At 39.0% G+C, this 25,300-nt stretch overlaps 1 protein-coding gene and 1 non-coding gene across 2 annotated transcripts; both read left to right on the top strand.

Moving 5' to 3' along the window:
• The first annotated feature begins 496 nt into the window (after nucleotides 1–496).
• On the top strand, nucleotides 497–872 carry LOC110566860 (large ribosomal subunit protein eL42-like). The gene has a single exon (XM_021664762.2). The coding sequence runs from the start codon at nucleotides 527–529 to the stop codon at nucleotides 845–847; it is 321 nt and encodes a 106-aa protein (XP_021520437.2). The 5' UTR covers nucleotides 497–526; the 3' UTR covers nucleotides 848–872.
• A 12,776-nt stretch (nucleotides 873–13,648) lies between these two features.
• Nucleotides 13,649–13,783, top strand: LOC132652639 (small nucleolar RNA SNORA17). The gene has a single exon (XR_009590229.1). It is a non-coding gene; the product is annotated as a small nucleolar RNA SNORA17 (small nucleolar RNA).
• Nucleotides 13,784–25,300: the final 11,517 nt, after the last annotated feature.

Below are 25,300 nucleotides of genomic sequence, written 5' to 3' on the forward strand. Positions count from 1 at the left end.
ATTTGCCTTGGGCAATTTCATAGATCCCTTTCATGAGACGAACACACACACACACACACACACACACACACACACATACACCCTCTCGCTTTCTTACACATTGTGTCTTCTTTTCCAAAGAAAGTTTGCCAAAAAGGCGTTCAGAATGTTTACTTGTCATCAACAGGTGCTTGAAATTTATCAGATGTTTTTTAAATTCATGATCTTGAAATTGCAGCTTTTGGGGAATAATTCTTTAATATTAATTACATCACTTGATTTTTTAAAAAAATTAAAAGCAAAATCAACTTAATCATCTTTTTTAAAGATTAAGGCAAATTTGACTTTACTATCTTTTCAAATTTATTGCTATTTTAATTTTCTTTGAAGATATTTTCACGTATATTTTTTTTATCAGGACTGGTTCAAGGTGATATAAAGAAATCAGTATTTATACACACATGAATGCAATAATAGCTAAATAAAGGAGGCCATGAATTTGAAAAGTAGTGGAGCTTCTTTCTGCGCTGATATTGCTCACGCGAACATGGTGAACGTTCCTAAGACCCGCCGGACATTCTCAAAGAAATGTGGCAAGCACCAGCCCCACAAAGTGACACAGTACAAGAAGGGCAAGGATTCTTTGTATGCCCAGGGGAAGCGGCGTTATGACAGGAAACAGAGTGGCTATGGTGGGCAGACTAAGCCTATTTTCCGCAAAAAGGCTAAAACTACAAAGAAGATTGTGCTGAGACTTGAGTGTGTTGAGCCCAACTGCAGATCGAAGAGAATGCTGGCTATTAAGAGATGCGAGCATTTTGAACTGGGTGGCGATAAGAAGAGAAAGGGCCAAGTGATCCAGTTCTAAGGTGATTCGGTTATGAAGACAATAAGATCATGAGCCTTTGTTCACCTCACTTGATTGCAGTTGGTCTTTTGCGGGGGAATAAACTAAAGTTTGTGCTTGGCAAAAAAAAAAAAAAAAAAAAAAAAAAAAGAAAAAGAAAAGTAGAGGAGACAGGTATATGAGAGGGTTTGGAGGGAAGAAAGAAAGAAAGAGAAGGAGAAATGTTGTAACTAAATTATAATCTTAGCAACTGGGCAAGGCTTATATGAACTCAAAGAGATTAAAGCAGCAAACACAGGGTTGATATGGGTCTAAGCCAGGTCATTCATTCATATATATATGTGTGTGTGTGTGTATATGTATATATATGAATATGTATATATATATATGTATATGATAGCTTTCAGGTTAGTATTTTTATGGGATTTCTGAATGTGTGAATGAATGGGTCTTGAATTCTTATGCTTTCTCTTGGGACTCTTCTTTCTGTTGGGTTGATTGTTTTTATCTTACTGTATTTTATTTTGTTATGCTTGTTTGTTATCTCTTAGAAGCTTGTTATTTTCTAACGGGAGACAGAAAGGAAGTGGGCCGAGAGGAGAGAACTTGGGGAGACACGGGGCGAAGTTGAGGGAGGGGAAACTATAATCAGAATATATTGTATGAGAAAAGAATTTGCCACACCCGAACACCAGGCAGAGAAAGAGACCAGATTGGAGGTCTCCATCAGGCTCCTCCCCTTGGATCTCGGGGAATCCCACAGAGGAGAAGAAGGAAGAATTGTGGGAGCCAGAAGGGTTGAGGACACTGGGAGAGCACAGCCAGTGAAGTCAGCTAAACAGGGATCATGGGGGTTCACAGAGACTGAAGTGTGCTATTATGGCATCAGCATGGTCTGTGCTATGTCTTCTGCATATATGTCATGGTTGTTGGCTTGGTGTTTTGGGGGAGAATCTGTTAATAAGAGTAAAGGTGTCCCTGATTCTTGTGACCGCTCTTGGGACTCCTCCTCCTCCTGAGTTGCCTTTCCCAGCCTTGATGTGAGGGTTTGTGTTTGGTCTTATTATATCTTGTTATTCCCTTTTCAGCCGATGTCCCTGTGAGGCCTGCTCTTTTCTGGGGAATGATAGGGAAAAGGTTTGTGAGAGAGCAGAGGTGGGGGCCTCTGGGAGGAGTGGAGGAGGGGAAACTGGTTGGGATGTAAAAGTGAAAGAATCTATTTTCAATAAAAGAAAAAATAACTGTAATCTAAAAAAGAAAGCTAAAAAAGATACATACCAATGTTAGAATGGCTAAATTTTAGTAATGGCATATATTATTAAATCATATAATCATAAAATATTTTTTAATTTCAATGCTATAGCAGCATTCATAGTATTTTTAGCTATGAGATTATAAATAAATAGGGATGGCATAGTGCTATTTCAGTTTGGATCAGCACATATTATGTATTATATTTATAGAGGAAAACAAGAATAAATTATCCACAAATAAAAGAAGTTCAGAATTTGTTCAAAAATTTCCCTTCTCACAACTTCCTGGGGAAGCTTAGGTACCATGATTCTAAAATGAAGTGGAAAATGATCTGTTTGTTTAGACCGGTGGCTCTCAGTCATCTTAAAGCTGCAACCCTTTATCCTTTCATACAGTGCCTCATGTTGTGGTGACCTCCAGCCATAAAAATTATTATTATTATTTTTCAAATTTTTATTTTTTTAATATTAATTACAGTTTATTCACTTTGTATCCCAGCTGTAGCCCCCTCCCACATTCCCTCCCAAACCCGCCCTCCCTCCTTCATCTCCTCCCTGCCCTCTAAGTCCACTGACAGGGGAGGTCTTCTTCCCCTTCCATCTGACCCTAGCTTATCAGGTCTCATCAGGACTGGCTGCAATGTCCTCCTCTGTGGCCAAGTAAGGCTGCTCCTACCTTGGGCGAGGGGGAGGTCGAAGAGCCCAGAGAGGTCCGTGCGTGACCTGAATCTTAATGGTCTCAGCTCATGTGGTGTTCCCTTTCTTCCAGGAAGCCTCAATTTTGATTTTCTGGTTTCAGTTGCCCTTCCACTCACCAATTTTGGAGTTTTAGATCCTCTGCCTCTCAGATATGGTGTGTGCTTGGTCACCGCCATCATGGATTCCTCCATAAAAATTATTTTTGTTGTTACTTCATAACTGTAATTGCGCTACTGTTCAGAATCATAATGTAAACATCTATGTTTTCCAGTGATCTTAGGCAAGCCGGGTGAAAGGCTTGTTTGATCCCCATAGGGGTCGAGACCTGTAGTCACTGGTGTAGACTATGCAAAAATGTAACTCCTAGAACCCCTGCACAGATGTAGCCCATGGCAGTTTAGTGTCCATGTGGGTTCCATAGTAAGGGGAAGAGGGACTGCTTCTGACATAATCTAATTGGCCTGCTCTTTGATCACCACCCCCTGAGGGAGGAGCAGCCTTACCAGGCCACAGAAGATGACAATGCAGCCACTCCTGATGTGATCTGATAGACTAAGATCAGAAGGAAGGAGAGGAAGACCTCCCCTATCAGTGGACTTGGGGAGGGGCATGTGTGAAGAAGGGGGAGGGAGGGTGGAACCAGGAGGGGAGGAGGGAGGGGCTTACGGGGGGATACAAAGTGAATAAAGTGTAATTAATAAAATAAAATAAAATTAAAAAAATCTATTCACTATCATTCTTAGCAAGTCTATTTAGCAACTGTAGTGCCCAAAGATCATACAGGAAAAAAAAAATGTAAGCATGATTGTGTTTGTATCATGTGTATGTACTTTATGAATGACTACGGGGTCATTACTGGGGATTACATTATGCTTTTCTATTTTCTAGTAAAACTCTGTTATCTAATGGTATTGGTAAGCAGATGTTCATAGAAGATACTAGTTTGGCATTTGGACCTCATTACAGTTCACTCCGGGCTTTTTACTTCGGAAAGTAAGTCGAATCAATATTTACACTCATTTGTGTTTTTTAAATACACCTTTAAAAAAAGAATTTGCAGTTTAGACATACCAGGAGATTTGGATGGTTTATAGTTTATCTACTTTTTTACAGATTTTATTTGGGTCCTAAAAGGTTCTGTTTCCACTCAAAAGACATGTAAAGGATGACACATCCCTCAATTCTAATGCTATTTGTGAGGTTTCTCCTGGCTCTTTCACCGCTTTTCTAAGCAGGGTAAACAATATCATTACACACTCATGTACACACATACACTCACACACACGTATCTGATAACTATGTACAATATAGGACGTGGAAAAGCATAATATTATAGTTAAATTAATGTGGATTCAATAGGAAAAATTTATGGAAAACATGAGGATTGGGTAAATTGAATAAATATATGTGTCTTACCAATAAATGTATATTGATAAATTTATTTAATGCATGTTTAACATACCGATTTAGTGCATAGATGATAAATTAATAGGTAGAATAAATCAATGATAGAACCAAATTACAATTTTTAAAACATTTAAATATTTTTACATTATGTGGATCTATGTCTATGGACACACATATACCATGGTCCATTTGTATCACTGAGTTTAGAGGACACTTATGGAGCAGCATAAATCTACTTTGATCCTTAAAGTTATTAGTATAATTTTGATATATTAATTAAAAGCATAGGATTCCGAAAGAATCATAATGAGATACCTAGTTGGGAGGGGTTAGGTAACTAACATTTTACCAGGAGAGAAAATTTCTTTGAGTAATGATTAGATATATTTGTTATATTAATTCATGGCTTTCTTCTTCTCAACTAGTCAAATTGGGACCGGGCATAACCCTGCTAAACAAAGATGTTAGTAAAAAAAAGAAATGTAGCTGGAACATAAAATATTGAGTTTAAGTTTCTGATATTTGAATGGATCAGAAAATGTGTTATTTTCATAGCAATTTCTCTTGAGAGGTATTTTCATTGCTTCTATTAAAGAGACAAAGGTGTGATAATAAAGTCGAAGAGGATTACTGTATTGAAGGGAGGAGATTTTGAAGTTTACATAGTAAAATCTTTGTGAATGCTCTTCCTGTGTTACATCAGCTTTGATACTTATTATTACTTGACACTCTTACAATGACAGCAAAATATGTTTTTCAATAGGCTCAAATCAGTTGCTGTCAAACCTTGTGTCACACACTACTTCTGGGAGTAGCGTGTTAGAGGCTGACTAGTGCTAACTTCTCAAAACAAATTCCTGTAACTAAGATACAGGGAATATTTGTGACTAGGGCTTGAGGATAAGACATTCAACCTCCCAAGGTAAGAGAAACAGATGTAGACTTTGTCAGTATAACAGCAGGCATATCTGAGGCCTGTGTGTGAGAAATGAGGGTGGATGGAAACAGTAGAAATTTCCCTTGAATTCTGAGTTTGGGGACGCTGTCTAATTGAGATGGTTAGTGTTAGGGCTTTAAAGACTATGATGTCTACAGCTGATCCTATATAAAATCAATGGTAGATAAGTATGAATTTCAGAAAATGTTGTCTGATTTTCACGAAGTTGGAGCTGAAGTTACAAACTAAAGAGAGACAAAAAGGTAATAAAAAAACAATATAAAACAATTCTGAAAAAAAAAACCTTCAAAGGGAAGATGAACTGCAATGAGAAAGAGCAAGTATGACTGACATATATACTTCCCATCATGCCTCATCTTCCTGAAAGGCTGGTGTGTCCAGAGTGGCTCTTACCCATGTGTTAATAGTCACTGTGAGTTCATATACAGTAACTCTTTCTCATGTGGAACCACATGCAAAATTACGGTCATAAATCATAAAATATCAACTGGAATTTTTCCAAAACTCTGTTTGACATCAGGTCTCAAGTGCATATTAGGACTGTATTGGATATGACTGTCTTAGCATGTGTGTGTTACTTGGTTTCAAAGCTTCCTGATCACCCTAGCTGGCTGACCAGCAAACCCCAGGAATCTAGCTGCCTCCGCTTCCCCATCACTGTTGTTATAAGTGACTGTTACACCTGCTTTCTAATGTGGTTTCAGGCTTATCTGACAAGCACTTTACCAACGGAGGTATTTACCCATCCCCTAAACGTGACTTTTGAGTTTATTTTCTGTTAGTTTTTTTTCCATGTGAAGTTGTAAGAGATCTAATTAGATAAATGACCCTCTTACCTGTTAGCATTTTGGCGACCCCCTATCCGGAGGTGATACGAACTTCTAAGAGTTCTTCTTCAGTCATGGATAAAAGGGAGAAGATATGATGAAGAATATCATGAATCTAAAAATATTTAATGCACACTAAAAACTCCATGTTCAAATTCCACTTAAAAAATGTAGTCGTAACAGTTGGAATTTGTGCACATTATTTTAGTAGAGAGGACTTTGTCGTGTGACGGAAAGGATTCCAAAAAGTACTTGTTTAGGACAAAAATGGATCCTTCATGACATTTCTGTGGAACAGCATATTCAGTTATTAGCATCAACGGCTTCGATCAATTTTCTATATTTTTTATGATAAAAATTCATCTTTTCAGGTCTTCTGCCAGAACTCTTTGGGGATAAATATGTAGGTAATCTTTTAAATAAGTTCACTCCATTGCAATTATGTCATTGTTCTTGTCTTTTCTTAAGTTATGTCGGAATTAATGAATATTTCATGAACAGCTGTAGCTACAATTATCTATAGTTCATGGACTATGTATGAAGAAAGGAGTATAGCAATCTGTGATCCTTTTAGCCTCTTTGCAAAAATTGGATTAAATAGACAGATTGAATGAAGAATTGATGTACCTTTTCTTGTAAAATCAGAGGTCTCATCAATTCCCCTGCAGCGCCAGGGGTCATATATCCTCCAAGAATATGTCTTCCAACCTTAGTTCCCCAAAACATAATAGATGTAGTCCGTGGATTCAACTCATGCATGCTTATGGACAGCAGGGTTCTGCACACCTTCCCATCTTGCTGTCTATCTGCAGTCTATCAGTTTTTTTTCTAGCAGTCTCCAGGGTGGGGATGTATGAGCACCAGTATAGTACCAAGGGTACCAGAGGCCTACGTACCATCACCTGTGGCAGACAAACCTCGCTGCTCATCCACAGAGCGCTAAGGACTTCATTCCTGTCACTTTTGGGGTCTTACTAATAAGAACGTGAGGGGTTTCTAAAAGATCAAATACTTTTTCGTGTGGAATTCTTTGTGAGGCTTGGCTATGTAATACGGATCTTTTGTGAGATAAACAGTGCTTACTGTATATCATATGGAGAGCTCTCACTTCGTTTGTTCACCTACTGCCTTGTGCATGGTGCCCTGGCATTTCCATGGGCCCCAGTGGATTCGTGACTTGGAGTTGGTATGTACTGTCCTAGATAAGAGTCTTGAGCTTATGCAAGCGTCTTCATTCACTTCCCCGAAACCCTCAATTTTACTCGTCTTCTTGGGCATCTCTGCAAACTGTGAGTCAAAATAAAACCTTTCTTTAGGTTGCTTTTGCTGTTTTTTTTTTTTTTCAAAGCAACAAGAAAAGTAATGAATAGAAAATTGGTAATAGGAAGTGGAATTGTTGTGATTTATTTGACCATGTAGTTATTTTTTGTTTTCTTTTTTAAAATTATTATTATTTATTACAATTTATTCACTTTGTATTCCAGCTGTAGCCCCCCTCATCTCCTCCCAGTCCCACCTACCCTTCCTATTTTCTCCCTAGCCCCTCCTCTAATCCCCTGACCTCCTTCATTTCTCTCTGACCCTAGCCTATCAGGTCTCATCAGGGTTGGTTGCGTTGTCTTCCTCTGTGGCCTGGCAAGGCTATACCATCCCAGTGAGAGAGTTCATGTCAGAGCAGGTCACAGAGTTCATGTCAGAGACAGCTCCTGCTCCCCTTACTAGGAAATCCACTTGGAAACTGAGCAGCCTATGGACTTTGGAAGTGATTTGCAGAATGAATGTGGAAGAGTTTGGGAACTTTAGGTTAGAAAATTATTACTGTACTACAAGCTGCTTACAATGGGCCATTTTGTTGTGAATTCAGATCAGACTGTTGAGAAAAACATGGACATTGGAGGCCTGGCTCATAGAAACTCAAAAGGAGCCCAGATCATGTCATGAGATGGTTGAGGGGCTGGAGAGATGGCTCAGCGATTAAGAGCATTGGCTGCTTTTCTAGATGATCCAAGTTCAAGTCACAGCACATACATGGTAGCTCACAAGTGTCTATAACTCCAGCTCCAGGGGAACTGACACTCTCACACAGGCACACAGACACATAGGCAAGACACCAATGCACATGAAATAAAAATAAAATAAATTATTAAAAAAAGATAGATGGGCAGGTAGTCATTTATGCTAGATTACATTAAAAAATTAAATGCATTCTGCTCATTTTCTGAGATCTTAAATGAAGGTGAATTCAGAAGTAATGGGTTAATTTGGCAAAGGAAATTTCAAAAGAGAACAATATTCAGGTTGTGCCATGCTTATGCTCCCTTGTTTTATCAAGGGCCATAGTGGGATTATCCAAAATTGAAAGGCAAAGATAAATTTTAAACAGTGAAATTAGGTGTGGAAAGTTGCAGACAATGTGGGTGAAAAGAGAGTTGCAATTGTTAAAGAAATTGTCTACATTAGAGATAAATCCAGTGTTCCACTGTGGAACAATAGGAAAGGTACCCACCCATCAAAGGCTCCAATTTGGAAAAAAAAAAAAAGCAATTTCATTTGAAAGATGAAAACCTAGGCTGAGAATGCAGATAAAGGGATTCTAGTTAAAAAAAAAACAACAACAATGTTTTTCTTTTTCATTTTTTTCTTCTTCACAGATTCAGTGTATAGAGGCCACTGCACCCTACATCTCAAACTGGTAATAGAACTTGACAGCATCGTACATGTACTATACTGGTTTTGCCAGCATGAAAAATGCCAGAGGGACAGAGTCATGGAAGTTTATCCCAAGTCTGAGAGAGCCACGTGGTTTGGCAATGAGCAACAGGATCAGGTTCCTACACAGAGGCTCTGAGAAACCATTATGTGAAGCTGTGAAGTTCAGTACTAAATTGCAGCGGTAACCCCAAGATGCTGGAGGTAACAAGACTGTGAGATGTCAGCTCTGAAAATCTGGAGAAATGTCACAGAGCTGGCCTAAGAGAGCATAGTTTAGTTAGAGGCAGCAGAGCTGGAGGAGGTAAGGTTGCTCAAGCTATTTGAAGTGCAGATGCATGCATCCTGAGCTCCAGATGTTCAAAATAGAACTTTAGGATTTAACGTTTTGCCTGCTAGGCTTCAGACATAGTTCAGTCCAAGCTTTGCTTGTTATCTTTCCAAACCTCCATTTAGAATGATAATATTAATTTCACGCCAGTGAATATTGGAAATATGTAGCTGCTTTAACATTTTTATTATGTAAGAACTCACAAAGGAGAGACTTTGAATGTTGAGTTTTAGACAATCAGGGAATGTTTAAAGACTGGGGATTTTGAGAAATGGACTAAATGCACTTGCATTATGAGGTGAAAGTGAGACTTTAGGGGCCAAATGCAGAATGTTTTTGTTTGAAAGGTTGTGTTTGGATGCCAAGCTATAAGGTAGAGTGTTGCAATGTTTAACGCTAATTGTCAGCTTGATAGGATATAGAATCACCATGAAACACCTGGTTAACCGAAGAAAAAAGAGCCACCCAAAATTTGTGCATTACTTGAGAGAATAGTGGCTACTTTCATCCCACTATGGGGATGAAAGAAATTGGAGTTCCACTAACTGGGGGTGTACAAGGAAATATATTTTTTCAATCTGAAAGAACCCAACCAATGACGCATGACATCAGTACCATGGCTGAAAGGACAGATAGATAATCATTTCTACCACCAGATGGCGTTTGTCTGCTTCTGTCTACTAATTGCTATCAATAATTAAATACAAGCCTCTGATTCCTATGCACAAGTGCAGTGATTATTAAACATTTAAAAATCATTAGAGCACATTTTATAGGTCCAGTCAAACATAGCATCCTGGCTGATTATGATTAAACATACAGATAGTAAATTACATACTGATCCATAAATATCAACGCACGCAGAGGAACAATGAGAAGAATATTTATGGACAGAAGTATTTTACTTTTAGATGAGAATCAAGACAGCTATTAATGCAAAATCATGAAGGACTCCTCACTATCCCAGTTGACTTTTACCACATCAGAAATAAGTCTTATTATTTCCTCCATAATCATAAACACTAATTATAGATGTTTTCTAATATTTTGAAGTATATTGTCATCAAAAGTAGATAAACTAACAGTAAGAGTGTTTGAAAAAAGCCACAGGAATCATACTAGTAACTATTTAACTAAAGAAAAGCCTATAATGCACATGGCTCTCTCTATTATATAGTATATGTATGTATATATACTTATACATACATACACACATATATCTATTCTCATCTAGGCTGATAGTGTTCTCTCCAAAATCTAAAAATAATCTAACAAAACCAGCAACACCAGACATGAGAAGCCATATTTAGAGTCATTAGGGTTGCCCAAGAGACTCCCAAATCACACAGCCAATTTCTGTTGCCTTTGATTAATTCCCAGAGATGGAATGTAAGTTTCTATTGATCATGACACCATTCACTTCAAAAGCAAGTCCCAGAGACCCCAATCTGGAAATGTCCTCAATCCCTTGTCCCTGAGGACTTAACTTTCATGGTTTAAAGAAGGTAACATGCAAGCTTTCATAGGAAGGGGGTAACCAACACGCTTACCCTGTTATGGTGCCTATGAAGCACATCAATGACTATCATGATACGATAATCCTATGGGTAGTGGCATGCATACCACAACAGCTCTCAAATTGTACCTAAGACCTGATCAACAAGAGGGAAACTAAACCTGCTACTGGAAACCTAGCTAACTACTCAGTGATAGTGTTGCCATGGTAATTGGAGGAGAATCTGCAACTACTAATCTATTAAACTATCATAACCCCTAAAAATAGTCTGTAAATATTTTGTCATTATACTCAGAGATAAGTGTAGTCTTCACGCCTCATCAAAGAATGCTTTTTTACTTTTTTCAATAAACAGAGACTATACAAAAAGCCTCAACCAATCAGAAAGGAAGTTGTCAAGACGAGTTCCAATGGACACATATACAAAGCACTCCTACTCCTAAGGTTGAGGGAACACTGTGGAGGAGGTAGCAGAAAGATTGTAAGAGGCAGAGGATCGGGGGTTTGCTGTGAGACTGTCTTCTAGCAGTATCAGAAGCTACACAAAAATGAACTGAACAAAGACGACACCAATGGACATGCCAAAGTGGATGAGGAAAAGCCCAGAAGGCCTGAACCCTACACAATGGACTATGGGCACTGAGGAAATCTGGAAGTAGAAAATGTCTTCTGCACGGAAGACCACACCAACTGCCTGACCAGCTTTAAAACATCAGCTTTAAAAGCATACATACAAGTAACTTTATATGGGCTGAACAATTTCCATTTGGAATATACCTATATTATATAACATATATATACATGCAAATATTTATATGCATATATATGCATGCAATAACACTTAGTGAAAAAAGAGGTCACAAATTTGAAGAAGAACAGGAAAGAGTATATATGAGGGTTTGGAGAAGGAAGGGAGAAAAGTAATTATACCACAATTTAAAAAAAATTAAAAAGTAAATGTAAATATCTTGGAAAATGACAAAAATTAACTTGAGTTTTCCAGCATTTTTTGGCACAGTAAATATACTAATATAACTTAGAGCTGTTTCTACTGTCTTGTATATTTATCTCTAAAAGAGAAATGGAGAATAGGGCTATAGCTCAGTCTCAGGACTTTTGTAGCATAGGAGAGGTCCTATATGTCAGAAAGGGGTTCAGAGACGCAGTGTCAGAGATAGAGACATGAACCTCATCCACCTAATATGGAAACTGTAAAATTAAACTCTGAATTGGTTAAAACAGTGTAGTATTGTTTCTTCTAAGGAAAAGTCGCCACCATGTTGCATGACCTTGAACCAAGATGCTTACTAGGTAGGACATTTTTATTATTATATTGATTTTAAAGAAGAGGGTTAAAGGATGTCTGAGGCTTCCCAATGACTCTAAAAGTGTATGATTCTGTTTCATTATTGAAATACAGCTATTTGGAAGGAAGTCAGGATAATACAACTGGGAATTGAGATTGCTCATCGGACCTAGAAGTCACACTTGATGACTCACTCAATTCCAGTCATTCCATCTGCAGATTCATTGACTGACACACTTTATGTAGCCAGATTCATCATCCTCCATCAAAGCCATCACATGATGCAACCTGTACAAAGGCCTCTTTTGGATTATGAGTCATGCGTTTAATTGTGCTTGAGGAGCCAATAAATAATGAAAACATTTAGATGTGGAGAAGAAGGTCACTGTTTGCTATATAAAAATTAGACCAACATTTTTATTACTAAACTCTTAACTGCTTTGAAAAACTCCCTGTCCCAAATCACTAAATTTGTTAGAAACTGTGAGAAATTACAGTGTGGGAGATAAAGAATAGGTAATCCTCTTTTAGAGATTTTGTCTTCACGGGGGCTCTAGAAACTCAGTGGTTTGTCTGAAATGTCACATTTGATTCATATCCTTTGTTCCTGTTTCTTTAGTTTGTGAACAGACACCAACTAGAGGCAAGTCCAGTGGTGGCATAGTGTGGCACTTGCATTCAAGGACAAACGACACAGAAAATTAATTAGTTGCCATCACAACCAAGCTTCCTCAGTTTCATCAGGGTTTTGCAGTATGCCCTCAGAGGATTTATCAATCCCTTTATGCTGAGGGGAAAGTAGGGGAGCAACAGAAGAGGAATCTCTACTGCACTTCATGCTGGCCTTAAGATTCTCACCTGTGAGATAAAATTACTGTTATTATCATGTAACTAATAGAGAATATAAGAGCTAAGCCTTGAAAATTAATGAAATTACACCAATTTTATGCTAAAACCCATTATGAGCAATGCATTCATTCACCTTTCACTTATTTTTCCTTCCCTTAACACACTGTCATCAGTGAATCTTCAAATTTCTTCCTGATACCCACTTTCAATGAAAATACTTGAGTTTTGTGTTTCAGAAACTTTATCTGCATACAAATAAAATTGTGGTGTCTTTTTAGGTTGTTGAAACAACAATTTTGTTATGTTAAATATCAACCTAAATGTGGGAACGTTATAGAATACTTGATTAGGGTTTTCAAGTAATTGTTGGGGGTTGTGCTGATCATTTATTTTGATGTTGCTTGCTGGCCCTCAAGATCTGGTTACACCTGTCCTTGTTTTGTAAACCTGCCTAAGACATTTTACCTGATGGGTTGATTAAACACCTATACCTGGGCAGGGCAGGATGGGATATACATGGTTAAGATTCCCGGGCTCCGGAGTTTGAGAGAATCATAGGAAAAAGAGATGGATGGGAAGACAGGAGGCAGGAAGAATGCCACGATGGGTTAGCTGGGAGGAAGGACTCCAAGGATGACATGGATGGAGAAAACACCAAGATGAAAAATATAAGCAAGTATATTGGGATTATGGATGGAAGGTAGACCAGATAGGGGTGATTAAGGTGGATGGCGTTGGCTGGGGACTGGGAGATGAATTGTGAGGTTATTGAGACAGTGTAGGTAGAAATATCTGCCTGGCCCAAGGTAATAAGGAAATTGTAAAATCTAACGGGTATCTGTGTCTTAGTATTTGTCGTAGCTGGTCAAATAATACCTCTGCAATAATTATAGGGTTAAGAGTAAACATTATATAGTCCAACAGTCATTTTTATTTTCTACAAGTAATTGGTAAAATGGCTGTGTGACCTGCCCATGGAGGTGTCGCAGTGCAGCTGTTGTGTCACATGTGAGTCAGTAGGTGGCAGGGAGGAGACACCTTAGGTTTGCTTACTCCCAGTGTTTTGACCTGTGAACATCTGAATGATTAGTAGCCCAACATTCAATGAAAAAAAGCAAGCCTGAGAAGACCACCAGTTCAGTATACTGTGGGGCACACTGTGACACACTACAACTTCCACAACGAAAATGTTTTTCTCTGCTGTGGGGAGGCTGCAAGAGTGGAGGAAGGGTGCGAGGGGAGGAGGAGATAAGATTGGGGTGCATGCTGGACCCAACGAACAAATAAATAGTTAAAAAATGGCTATGTGAGATCTTTAACATAGTGTTCTGCCATGCATCTCATAGGGCACAAAAAATACATCACATAATAAAACAAAACAAAAAATATAACAACAGAAGCAATTGAGAATTACGAGGCCTGAATGTCAAGATAAAGTCAAGGACAGAATGCACAAAATACCCATACCAAGTTCAATGCTGCTTAAAAAAATTTCATCACATTGTAACAAACACCATATTTTTTTACTTTTTAACAGTATATTAAAAAAGTGAGTTTCTAATGAGCATTGCAATAAAGTAAATGGAAAGAAACACAATGTTTCAACAGAGACTTGACAAAAATGTTACCAACTGCGTGACTGTAGCTCAATCTGCAGAGACTGTAGAGGAGACAATGCATTCATGGTCCATCCAGTGTTACAAAGAAGCACATTCATGTGCAAGTTGCTTCTCAGGAAGGCAGCAGAGATGCCTTTGAACTGTAGAAATAGTGCACGTAGTGAAGAGCATGCAGGGATGGGAGATTTTTGTGCTGGTGTGCCCTGGGAAGAATTGTAACAGAGGCATTTCCAGGTTGACAATGTATTTTGAGTGGGTGACTTCTTTTGAAGCACTGTGTAAGGACACTCTTAACTCAATGGGAGTTAGGACAAATGTGACTAAGAAGGACTCCATGGTGAGGGGTACTTAGGATATTGATTCTGAACCATGCCAGAAGTCACTAGCATGAGGTGGAAATGATTTGGGTTTGACCTCCCTTAATGTTTCCTATAATTGTCTAATAACTGAGTTTTTAAAAGACTCAATAACTGTCAATAATTCGACATCTCTATAATAAAGGGAGTCACTCCACCAGCTACTTCATTTATTATACCAACTGTATAGAACCCAGTGACAACTACGTTCTACAGCACATAGTAAGTTGTCTCACTGCATTACGTGTGTCAAGTAGTACATGTTCTTCTTCTCTTCTGAAAGCAAGTGTCCAATTTTCATCTAGGGATTTATCATTAGACAGTTCTTCTAAGGTTATATTTCGACGCCAGAATCAATGACATGTTTCAACAGCAACAAAAGAAACTGACCACCGTGCTTGGAATGAGCAAAAGAAACTTATTCTAAGTACTAACATTTTGTTTTCATACTCCATTTAGTCACAGGGAGGAATTAAGTTCAAGGACCAGGCCCTAGGGAAGCTGGGGACTTCCAAATAGCTGAACAGCTTCTGTTGTAAGGAAACAGTGGTCAGAGTCCAGACATCTCAGGGACAACTCCTCCATCTTGCTGGCAAGGTCAAACTAAGTTCATGCTCCCAGGCCCAGGATCCTACTCCTATCCTGACTGATGGAAACTCCCTTGCTCAACCCCTTATGTCAAAGTATGATCAGACAGTGCTACAGCCCAACCCACTCCCCCTCACAATATGATTTCATCCCTTAAATATGTTACACAGCATTCTTTCAGGGGTGCAGCTCAGCCCCAAGTCTGCTCTGTGGCCCTGATTGATCAGTAGTAGCTTGATTACAATACATTTTTGTCGTCTTCGCTGACCTGATGTTTGAGTTATGTTGGATGTAGGTGGATTCCACAACACTTCATTCTCATCTTCTTGAAGAAACCCTAGTTTTCAAGATTCTCCTGTAATTTTTTTTTAAAGCTTATCCCTGACTTCAAAATATTCTGACATGGACATTTAAATATAATTTTGATCACAGAGAATAGTAATTTAAAAGACAAATTCATGGAATTTTCAAGGTGGGGCAATTGTTACAAAGGCAGTTCCCGATATGATAATGCCCATGAAGTCTGCAACCACAGCAGCCTGATTTCCTTATATGGCTCCAATTGCTTCTTTGATGGTTTTGCAAATGCAGTGGCTCTTAAGAAGTAAGTGGTTCCTGAAAGGAGGAACTACAGAAAGCCATTATGATACCATAAAGAAAAAAAAAATGAAATTATAACAGTCCTAGCTGCATCAGGAGAAAAAACCCTTAGGAGAGAGTTTAAAAACAAGGAAGGAAAAGTTTGTGTTATGAATATTCTTCTTCCTTTATGTGGAATACAATTTGGTAAAATTTTGGGAATCTTATAATGAATACAGGATTTCTGAAGATTTTTTTTTTTTTTTTTTTTTTTTTGCCACAGACTACCCAGGAAGAAAGCATTCTGAACCATGACTATCTGGCATGAGAACAATGGAAAAAAATGGGAGCTATAGGTAGAATTATCTTTTCCATCCTCTATTTCATTTAACTTTTAAGCATTAGTTTTGGAAGACAGTAGTTAAAACCACAACAACAACAACACTTTAGAGTGACTAGAGGACAATATGAAGGAGTTTCCAGTGTTCAGAGAATGTAATACAGAATAGATTTTTTTCTTTCCTCAAACCCCCATAGCAATTTTAATCTAGAATGTGGTAACAAGGCCTTGTTTTGTTGGGTAGAGTATGAGTTTCTCAAAGAACAAAATAATCACACATATTAAAGTGTATTACACTGCATTTCCGAAAACATGTTTATTTTGTTGTTGTTTTATTGATATTATTAATCCATAAATAAGAGAAAAGTCCAACATAAGTTTAAAATTCTAGGAATGACCTTGAGTTTTAGATTCAGAAAAAAATTAATCTAAACCAAAGCCTACCTAGAGTTTTATAAATAAGTTCTCTTTAAAATGGAAGGGCAAAGGACATAGAACAGGCGATTAAAAAAAAAAAAAAAACAACACCATTGTTGGAGGATCACTATATGCAAAAGTATAGCATGGTGTGGTGTAAGCAAAGACATAGATACATTGATCAACCATAAAAATAGACAGTCCAGAATTATGAGTATGAAAATATTATTTCATTTTAATAAAGACTGTAATATTGTGGTTTGAGGTTATGTTTATGAATACCAACAGGATGATCAATAAAACAAAACAATAACATGTTATTCTCCAAAGTTAAAAATTTTTGTTTTGCCTAAAGTACCTTCAAGGTGACGCAAAGACAAATTATGTTGGTAGAAAAACTTACTAGATCACACATACAACAGAGATTGTTGATATATTTGTATTTCAATAATACATGGAAAATCTCAAAAATTAGTCATAATCAAATCAACAATCTAATTTTAGTACGTAGCTAAAGGACTTGAGTAGATATTTATCCCAAAAGCTAGTACATAGGCATCTGAAAGGGAGTATTCAATATCAGCCATTAGGAACGACAACTAAAAATCTCAGGGTACCACTGCACAACTTACACAAAAGAAAGCGAACAGTTTCACAAGTACTGGTAGTACCAGCCGCTGAGAAGGGAGAAAAAAATGGATCATTCACACATTTCTGATGGGTTTATAAAATAGTAGACACCTTGAAAAGTAATTTGATTATAGACTATCAAAGGCAACTTCAGCTTTCCAGAGATTATACCAGTTTTTCCCCTCAGTATTTACTTTAAAGAAAAAAAAAAAAAGGTTAGGCAAAGTCCTAAAAATGATTGTTCCTTGTATTGTTTCTTTGTAATTTTTTTTGCAATTAATGACAACTGAAAGCAATTTTAATGTTGTTCATTAGGTGAATGTCAAAGAAACCATGACTAGTTTTATGAAGCAACACCATTTAACTATAACACCAAACTTCTAATATATGTTACATCTGGCTATTTCTTTTTTTTTTCTTTTAAAAATTTACTTGTTTTTATTAATTATACTTTGTATTTTTTTATTAATTCACTTTGTATCCCAGCTGTAGCCCCCTTTCTCATCCCCTCCCAATCCCACCTTCCCTCATCTCTTCCCATGCCCCTCCCCAAGTTCACTGATAGGGGAGGTCTTCCTCCCCTGCCCTCTGACCCTAGCCTATTAGGTCTCATCAGGACTGGCTGCATTGTCTTCCTTTGTGGTCTGGTAAGGCTGCTACCCTCTCAGGGGGAGGTGATCAAAGAGCCAGCCACTGAGTTCATGTCAGAGACAGTCCCTGTTCCCCTTAGTAGGACACCCACTTGGACACTGAGCTTCCCTGGGCTACATCTGTGCTGGGGTTCTAGGTTATCTTCATGCATGGTCCTTGGTTGTATCAATCTCAGAAAAGACCCCTGGGCCCAGATTTTTTGGTTCTTTTCTCTCCTTGTGGAGCTCCTGTCCCCTCCAGGCCTTTCTATCTCCCTGTTCTTTCATTAGATTCCCTGCACTCTGCTCAAAGTTTGGCTATGAGTCTCAACATCTGTTTTGATACTCTGCTGGGTAGAGTCTTTCAGAGGCCCTCTGTGGTAGAATCCTGTCCTGTCTCCTGTTTTCTCCTTCTTCTGATGTCCATCTTCTTTGCCTTTCTGAATGAGGACTGATCATCTTACCCAGGGTCCTCCTTCTTGCTTAACTTCTTTAGGTGTACAGATTTTAGTATGTTTATCCTATATTATATAACTTATAAGTGAATATATACCATGTGTGTCTTTCTGCATCTGGGATACCTCACTCCGGATGATCTTTTCTAGATCTCACCATTTGCCTGCAAATTTCATGATTTCCTGTTTTTAATTGCTGAGTAGTATTCCATTTTGTAAATGTACCACAATTTCTGGATCCATTCCTCCCTTGAGAGACATCTGGGTTGTTTCCAGATTCTGGCTATTACGAATGTCCTTGTTGTGTGCTTGAGCATATTTTGGTTATATTCCTAGGAGTGGTATAGCTGGATCTTGAGGTAGCGCTATTCCTAATTGTCTGAGAAAGTGCCAACATCTGGCTATTTCTTGAGATATGCTATGCTGAGTAAAAGCAGGTCCTCAAGAAAAACATGTAGAATAACGCAATCTTCATGGTATTTTCAAATCTTCTGAAACCATAGTCATAGAAACATGTGATTTCTTTAAATCCATATGTTTGAACCCATAGATTCATAGATTCAAAAGCTTGGTTACCAGGAAGTAGCACTATTAGGAGGAGTGGCCTTGATGAAGGAAGTTTGGCCTTGTTGGAGGAAGTGTGTCACTGGGAGTAGGCTCTGAGGTTTTAAATTCTCAAGCCAGGCCCAGTGACTTTCTCTTTTTCTGCTGCCTATAGATTCAGATATAGAACTCTTGGCTCTTCCAGCACCATGTCTGCCTTCACACAACCATGCTTCCTGCCATAACAGTAGTGGACTAAACCTCTTTACTCTGTAAACAAGCCTCGATTACACGTTTTCCTTTATAAGAGTTGTTGTGGTCATGGTGTTTCTTCATAGCAACAGAAAATTTACTAAAACAAAATATATTCATAGATTCCAAATTATATGCATGGTGGGTGAAGTATATACACATTCTAAATTTTGATTACAGTAAAGATTACATGAATTTATACACAAATTAATATTTATTGAGCAATATGTACAGAGAAAGTAAATTTTATGCAATAAAGACAAGGCTAACAATAGACAGAAGAAAAATCATAACTCCTGACAATGCTTGCAGACTACTAAATCATACATATATATATACTAAATACTAAATATATACTAAATTATATATTGTTCTATTATATAATACAAACTAGGTACTAAGTTATATATATATATGCACACCTATTATACATAATTAGCATGTACTAAATTATGTATATATTACTCTATTAAAATGTAATTCATTCTTATGTGTTTTTTTCCTTTTCCCTTCTCTTTCTCTGCCTCCTTCTCTAACTTCATTCTTTACCTTACACTCAGCATTCTTACCTCCCTCCATCCCATTCTCTGTCTCTCTGTTTGTCTTTCTCTCACTTATTCTCTGCCCAGTCTTTTATCTATATTCTTGCTATTCCTTTTTCATTTCTCTGTACTCTGATTATTTATGTTTTTTATTTTCTTGCCCAGTGTCTATATTTTGGATGTTTCCAATAATTTAATTTCAGATATTTACGTGATAGTTTTTAACTTCTTATATTGTCAATAGATATAACCAGCAGTTTGGGGAGCTGTAGCTGAACATCAAAAGGACTAGAGGTAGTTAAATGCCAAATGCTAATAGGTAAGATGCATTTCATTAACAATAATCTGATTTCAATGAAAGTTAGGAGGGGTCAGGAACAATTGCAAAACAGATGCTGTTTTCAGGCACCAAATGATTTCCAAGATACAGCTTTTTTTTTTCTTGTGGTTTTGCCTCCTTCCCACTGGTAGACACCTTTGAACTTTGGTTTTATTTCCCTTAGTACTGCCTGTGAGTGACTCTGCTGCTTTCTAAGGAGAGATGCTACGAGGACACATAGAACATGATCCTTAAAAAGGTTTGGCGGTTCAGGGGAGACAAGTGATTTCCACTTCTTTCTTAGGTTCCTGACGCATAAAATAATAATCTGGCTACATTTCCAAAAGCTCTGAGATGCATTCCTCCCAGAGAGGAACACAAAAGGTTTTATTTGTCAGAGCAACGCTTTTCACCTGAGACTAAGGGTGGGCTTGTTGAAGGAATACGTTTTCAAAAAGCAAATGAATATAGAGTTCTGAGGTGGGCATTCTGAGGTAATAGATATTTACAGGAAGCACAGGAGAGGTAAAGGCAAATTGTGGCTTCCTTCTGGGAGGTGGGGGAGAATAAGAAGCTAGCATGTTATCATGCTGCACGCGGGTTTTCGGTCTTGAAGTTAGTACCCAGGGCAGATGGGGTCTTGAGGTATGAAGGTCAAGAGTCATTCTGGGACAGAGAAGAAAGTTGAAGCAGCAAATACCGAAAAGCTTAAATGTCATAGAGTTATAGACCTTGTCCTTGCCCTCCAAATCTGGACATGACCTCTGACTGCATTCATCGCATAACTTAGGTTTCCGCATCCGGCGGCGCTCCCTGGATCTCCACGAGAAGCCTACAGTTGCCTTTCCTCATTTGATTGACTAGTCCTGAGACTATTGGAACGAACACTGAGAAGCTCATATTTATGAGTTCAACGTTTATTGCTTTTTCCACTTCTCGTTAACCACCCACACATATCTACCTGAGAGCTGTAGCTCAGAGGCCATGTGGCTGCAATCCCAGAGGGAAAAATGCAAGTTTGACTCAGAGACAGCTTTCAAAGTGAGTAGACAGTTATGTATTAAAGGTTCAGAAAAAAAAAACCCTCATATTTTAGAAGAAAACACTTCTTTTCTTTTTAGATGCTTCTTCTCTGTTTGGGCCTCTAATTTCTATTGAAATTCATTGACAGCCATAAATTGTTGCTAATTTTGTTCTGCTTTCAGTGAGGTTTTATAATTATTCATGGTATTACTATTATTTTTTTGGTTATGACACAAACTGAGTTACTCTAATCCTGTGAGATGTTTCATGACTCAGCCAACAGAAGACCCATTTGCTGTGCCTTACACTTGCTTGTAAATACTAGCAGGTATGTTCTATTAGCTTGTTCAGGCAATCTGTGCTGAATTTTGCTTTCTTCTGTCAGTCATGAGAAAGTTTGGGTGCCTTTATCAGACCTCTACTCTTGCCTGATGCGTCTAAAACAAAAAGGGGGAACTGTAGAGAGCTGCGGAATGCTATGCCTTAAAGATGGAGCTGGTTTCCGCCTTCCACCTTCCCGATGGTGAGTGCTCTCTGTCACGAACAACTCCACATTTGGCTAAGGCTGAGGATCTGGCTTGCTTCCATGTATGTGGACCTATCTGCATTGCCCCCGTGGCACGCCTGGGTTGGCTACCCAGAGGCTATTTAAGCTGTGGGCTGGCTTTCCCCAGGGTCCGAGGATTGTTCAATGTTCCTGAATAAACTGCATTGAAAAAAAAAACAACAAAAAAAAACTGTCAAAGAACTAATAAAAATAATGTATAAGAAAAAAAAATGTAAAACATTTCAACTCAACTAATCTTTCCTCTCTCTTAAATCATTGTTATTAATGCATTTAAACTCTTATCTATATTTTGTGTTTTACTCCATATATATATATATTCTAAATAAAGTCCACAGACACACATTTTCCTTAGGTCTTTATGGACAATCATTTCACTCGTCTAACTGATATTTTCTGATGATGCATTTCCTTTGCTTCTGTAAATGTTTTTCTGTTACATAAGTACATGTAAGTACAGCCTGCCGAGTCCATTTAGCGGTACTGATCTGTACGTGTGTTTAGGGCTGATCGCTTCAGATTGGATCACATATCAGGGAGCTCACGGGCCACCCCGGAGAAACCTGACTCACTGTGTCCCAGAAGCTCTTTTATTTTAATTCCTTGTCACTCTTCATCCAAGATGGGCCCTGGTGAGATTTCCCCACATAGGTTGAAATGCCAGCTGGTGTTCTTACTGTGCTGTCATCGTTCAAGGGACCACATGGCTGAGGGTTTCAGGGATGCAGCGTCTCTCTTACTTCACAGCAGGCTTTGGGGTCCTCTAGCCCTGGCTACCTCTCTGCCTCCTTTTTTTGTGACGTTTCCTGAGAGTAAGGATATATCATAGGTGTTCCAGGTGGGGTTGGGTACCCCATAGTCAGTTGTTCTTTGCACTTTTACCAGTTGTGAATTTCTGTGGTCGTCTCCATCTACTGAACAACAACAAAAAAGCTTCTTTGATGAGAACTGAGAGCTATACTTATCTATGGATATAAGGATAATAATTTGGACTCTAGTTGGGCATTATACTGGTTTTACATATGTTATTTTGTTATTTTCAGGTGCTTGGCATTTTGTAGAGGTGTCACATCTGGGTTTTTGCTGCTTTACATACATAAGACATAACTTTCTAGTTCTCCTCAAGATTTAACTATTGGGGTCCATGTTGATTTGCATCAATCATCCCTGCAGTTAGTAAGTATATGAGTTGATATTTTCAGTGGCTTTGGAAATTTTAGTGTTGTCTGAGGGACTGATTCTGTCTCACTCTGTTTTACTCCATTTCCAGACAAGAAACTCCACTCATGTCAGTACATCGTCCACATCTCATGACGCCCAGAAGCTTCATGTGATTACATCGTCCACGTCTCACGACGCCAGAAGCCTCTTGGTTTTGTTTCTTTTTCTTTTTTTTTTTCCTCAATGTTATTCAGGAACCTTGAACAATCATCTGACCCTGGAGAAAGCCAGCCCACAGTTTAAATAGCCTCTGGGTAGCCAACCCCAGTGTGCCACGTGGGCAATGCAGATAGGTCCACATACATGGAAGCAAGCCAGATCCTCGGCCTTAGCCAAATGTGGAGTTGTTTGTGACAGAGAGCACTCACCATCGGGAAGGTGGAAGGCGGAAACCAGCTCCATCTTTAAGGCGCGGCATTACTCAGCTCTCTACAGTTCCCCCTTTTTGTTTTAGATGCATCAGGCAAGAGTAGAGGTCTGATCTCTGATATTAGAAATAAATTGGGACTTTGTACTGATGTTCATTTAGGTGTCATCCACCCAAAGAGCATCAGACCCGTCCGATACATTTTTCTCAGAGGCGGGACCTGGGGCATCGACCCGCATGCAATCAGACATGCTCTTCTCTGGGTCCAAAGCGGCTGACCCTGAGTGCAGTGCTTAGCCTCGCATCCTGAGCGTAACATTTTAGTTCCCATGCTTGGGGAGACTGTCCTGCTTCAATGGCTGTAAAGGCCTGAATGGTCATGGCTGCATTATGCTGTTGTGAGACTCTAATCTTGCATATACACCACAGGCAAACCAAGGAGACCAACACCAGAAGGCCTGCTAATGCTCCCATGCCCGCCCATTCCTTCAGATGATTCATGGCTGCAGCAATCCATGATGATAATCCTGTGGCTAGTCCTGCGTCCACTCTGGTAGAATTTACCGTGACAATGGCCACTCTCAGCTGCTCCATCGTAGTATCGAATTCTCCAGTCCAATTACCTAAAATATAGCTAGACAATTGTTTAGACAGATTTGCAGCACAGGAAAAATTCTCATATTGTATGCTAGTGATACAAAGTCCAGCATACTTCCATTGACAGCCAAGTTGAGCGATTTGCCATAGGGTATTAATTTGCTCCTGCACGAGGTCAATCCTCTGATTGAACACCATCAAGCCTCCTTTTAGTTGAGCATTAATTCCTTTTTGTACATCTAAGACATGAGCTACATTGGCTAAAAGATTATTCAGGGTCTGAGTAGTCTGCACAGTATGACTCATGGCTAATGCTGTGGTGGTAGCTCCAACAGCCGCCAATGAGATGGCAGTAACAATGGTGGCTGTAATTCCAAGATCCCTTTTCTGTCTGAAGAGAGTCATAGCGTGAGGGGCATCAATGGGCACAGGCACCCAGCGAGGCATGCAAGTAACCAGGGCATACCTAAATTCACTAGCATTCCAGCATTGGGCAAAAAAGCAAGTATCATTATCACAATTACTTGGCTCTATCTGGCTAATAATGAATAAAAATGGGGGATATAGGCAAACAGGTGTGGGCTTATAGGAAATATTATGAGAAGCCTTAACCCCCTCGTTGGAACATCTTGCATCAGTTCTAGAACTAGCAGTGGTGGTGTCCGAGGTCTGAGTAGGTTCAGGAGACAATTGCCCCCAGGGGCGAGACGTGCTCCATGTTTTCCTCCACTTTTGAAAGTCATTTAAGGTTCTTAAATTATCTTTTCTTTCCCTTTTTAAAAAAAAATTTCATCAATTACACTTTATTCATTCTGCATCCCCCCATAAGCCCCTCCCTCCTCTCCTACCAATCCCACCCACCCTCCTCCCTCTGCTTGCATGCCACTCCCCAAGTCCACTGATAGGGGAGGTTCTCCTCTCCTTTCTGATCTTAGTCCATCAGTTCACATCAAAAGTGGCTGCATTGCCCTCTACTATGGCCTGGTAAGGCTGCTCCCCCTCAGGGGCAGGTGATCAAAGAGCAGGCCAATCAGATTATGTCAGAGGCAGTCCCCCTTCACATTACTATGTAACCCAATTGGACTCTGAACTGCCCTGGGCTACATCTGTGCAGGGGTTCTGGGTTATCTCCATGAATAGTCCTTGGTTGGAGTATGAGTCTCTGGGAAGTTCCCTGTGTTCAAATTTTCTTGTTCTGTTGCTCTCTTTGTGGAGACCCTGTCCTCTCCAGCTCTTACTATTTCCCAGTTCTTATTTAAAATTCCATTCACTCTGCCCAGCAGTTGCCCATCAGGCTCAGCATCTGCTTTGATAGTCTGTAGGGCAGAGGCTTTCAGAGGCCCTCTGTGGTAGGTTCCTAGGTTGTTTCCTGTTTTCTTCTTCTTCTGATGTCCATCCTCTTTGCCTTTCAGGATGGGGATTGACCGTTTTAGGTAGGGTCCTCTCTCTTGCTTAGTTTCTTTAGATGCACAGATTTTAGTGGGTTTGTCCTATGTTGTATGTCTATATGAGTGAGTATATACCGTGTGTGTCTTTTTGCTTCTGGGACAACTCACTCAGGATGATCCTTTCCAGGT

The sequence above is a fragment of the Meriones unguiculatus genome, chromosome 2, assembly GCF_030254825.1.
Source record: "Meriones unguiculatus strain TT.TT164.6M chromosome 2, Bangor_MerUng_6.1, whole genome shotgun sequence".
NCBI classification, from domain to species: Eukaryota; Metazoa; Chordata; class Mammalia; order Rodentia; family Muridae; genus Meriones; species Meriones unguiculatus.

Coding starts and splice junctions, on each gene's coding strand:
- LOC110566860 (XM_021664762.2), top strand. CDS start 527: ATGGTGAACGTTCCTAAGACCCGCCGGACATTCTCAAAGAAATGTGGC.